The sequence below is a fragment of the Cariama cristata genome, unplaced genomic scaffold (genome assembly GCF_000690535.1).
Source record: "Cariama cristata isolate BGI_N322 unplaced genomic scaffold, ASM69053v1 scaffold24518, whole genome shotgun sequence".
In the NCBI taxonomy this organism is placed as follows: Eukaryota; Metazoa; Chordata; class Aves; order Cariamiformes; family Cariamidae; genus Cariama; species Cariama cristata.
The window spans coordinates 1-1,157 of NW_009631987.1; the positions used below are offsets into that span (position 1 = coordinate 1).

At 58.0% G+C, this 1,157-nt stretch overlaps 1 protein-coding gene across 1 annotated transcript in view; it reads left to right on the forward strand.

The window, feature by feature from the left end:
* Positions 1–855: 855 nt before the first annotated feature.
* DND1 (DND microRNA-mediated repression inhibitor 1) overlaps positions 856–1,157 on the forward strand; it is a 1,942-nt gene continuing 1,640 nt past the window's right edge. Inside the window, exons 1-2 of the mRNA XM_009706183.1 lie at positions 856–973; positions 1,074–1,157. The exon at positions 1,074–1,157 is cut by the window's right edge and continues 366 nt beyond it. Of these exons, the coding sequence (XP_009704485.1) occupies positions 856–973; positions 1,074–1,157 (202 nt within the window). The remainder of the gene's footprint in view (positions 974–1,073) is intronic.

Here is a 1,157-nt window from a genome sequence, read left to right on the forward strand (position 1 = left end):
TTCTGCCTTTCCCAAGAACCCTGGCACCTCCCTGCCCCGCACCCCGCCCCGTTCCGGGGGGCAAGGAGGTGCCCTGTGCTGGGGCCCAGCCCTGGGAGCTGCAGAGCTATGGCAGGGGGGTTTGTAGGGGTGGCGGAAAAGGTGGCAGGTCTTTCTGCACCTTCTCGGCAGAGATTTCATCTATATGGGTCTCCCCCTTCATCCCAAGGTGTTTTCTGGTCTTCGGGAAAGGTGAAACCCCTTGGGGATAGAAAGGTGCCACCACCTGGTGATGCACAAGGTGAGGGTGCAGCTAAGCTGCATTGCAGCCTGAGCTAAGGTTAGTCCCACTCAGCGTACTGTTTCAGAGGCCCTAATGAGACTTCACAGTACTTAGCTAAAATCTGATGATGTTGCCACATGGATGGTGTCTCCAGACCTACCACGATGTCCTCAGAAGCCAGATGGTGGTAGAAGAGAGCTGGTTGTCTTGAGGTCGCAGCCTGCCTGGGATTTCGTGATGTGATGGGTCGCCTTGGCTCTATGCTCCACCCGCTCTTGCAGCGCCAGCCAGCTCTGCCTTTGTCTTGGCTTTCAAAGCCCTTGTAGGGAGCCCTGGGGGAACTGTTGTGTTCTTGTGCTCTGCCAAAGTTGTTGGACTTGGTCACGTGGAGCAGACTTGGAGAGGGGGGCATGTGTTGGATGTGCAGCGTTGAGAGCCTCCTCAGGTTTCCTGAGGGCCGAGGGGTTCAGCGTTTGCTCCTCCATCTGCTGGCTGGTGTTAGGCCCTGTAGTTACTTCATGGGGTTGAGATGCCCCTAGTTGGGAGGTTGGAAGCTTTGCCCAGACAAGTGCCAACAGCATCTCCCTCCTCAGATGTGGACCAGCAGTATTAACCAGGCCAATAAGATGGCCCTGCTTGCCTGGGCAAAAGAAACCGGCATCAACCTGGTGCAGATCAACGGGCAGAGGCGATATGGTGGCCCCCCCCCAGGTATGTGAGAAGAGCATCTCTGCGCCGTGGTACCCTGGGAACACGGCACAGAGGCGAGGTGGGTCTCACCCATGTGCACCGTGTTGCTGTGTGCCCGCAGGCTGGGTGGGCGACCCCCCACCGGCCGGCACAGAGGTATTCATCGGGAGGCTGCCGCAGGATGTGTACGAGAACGTGTTGATCC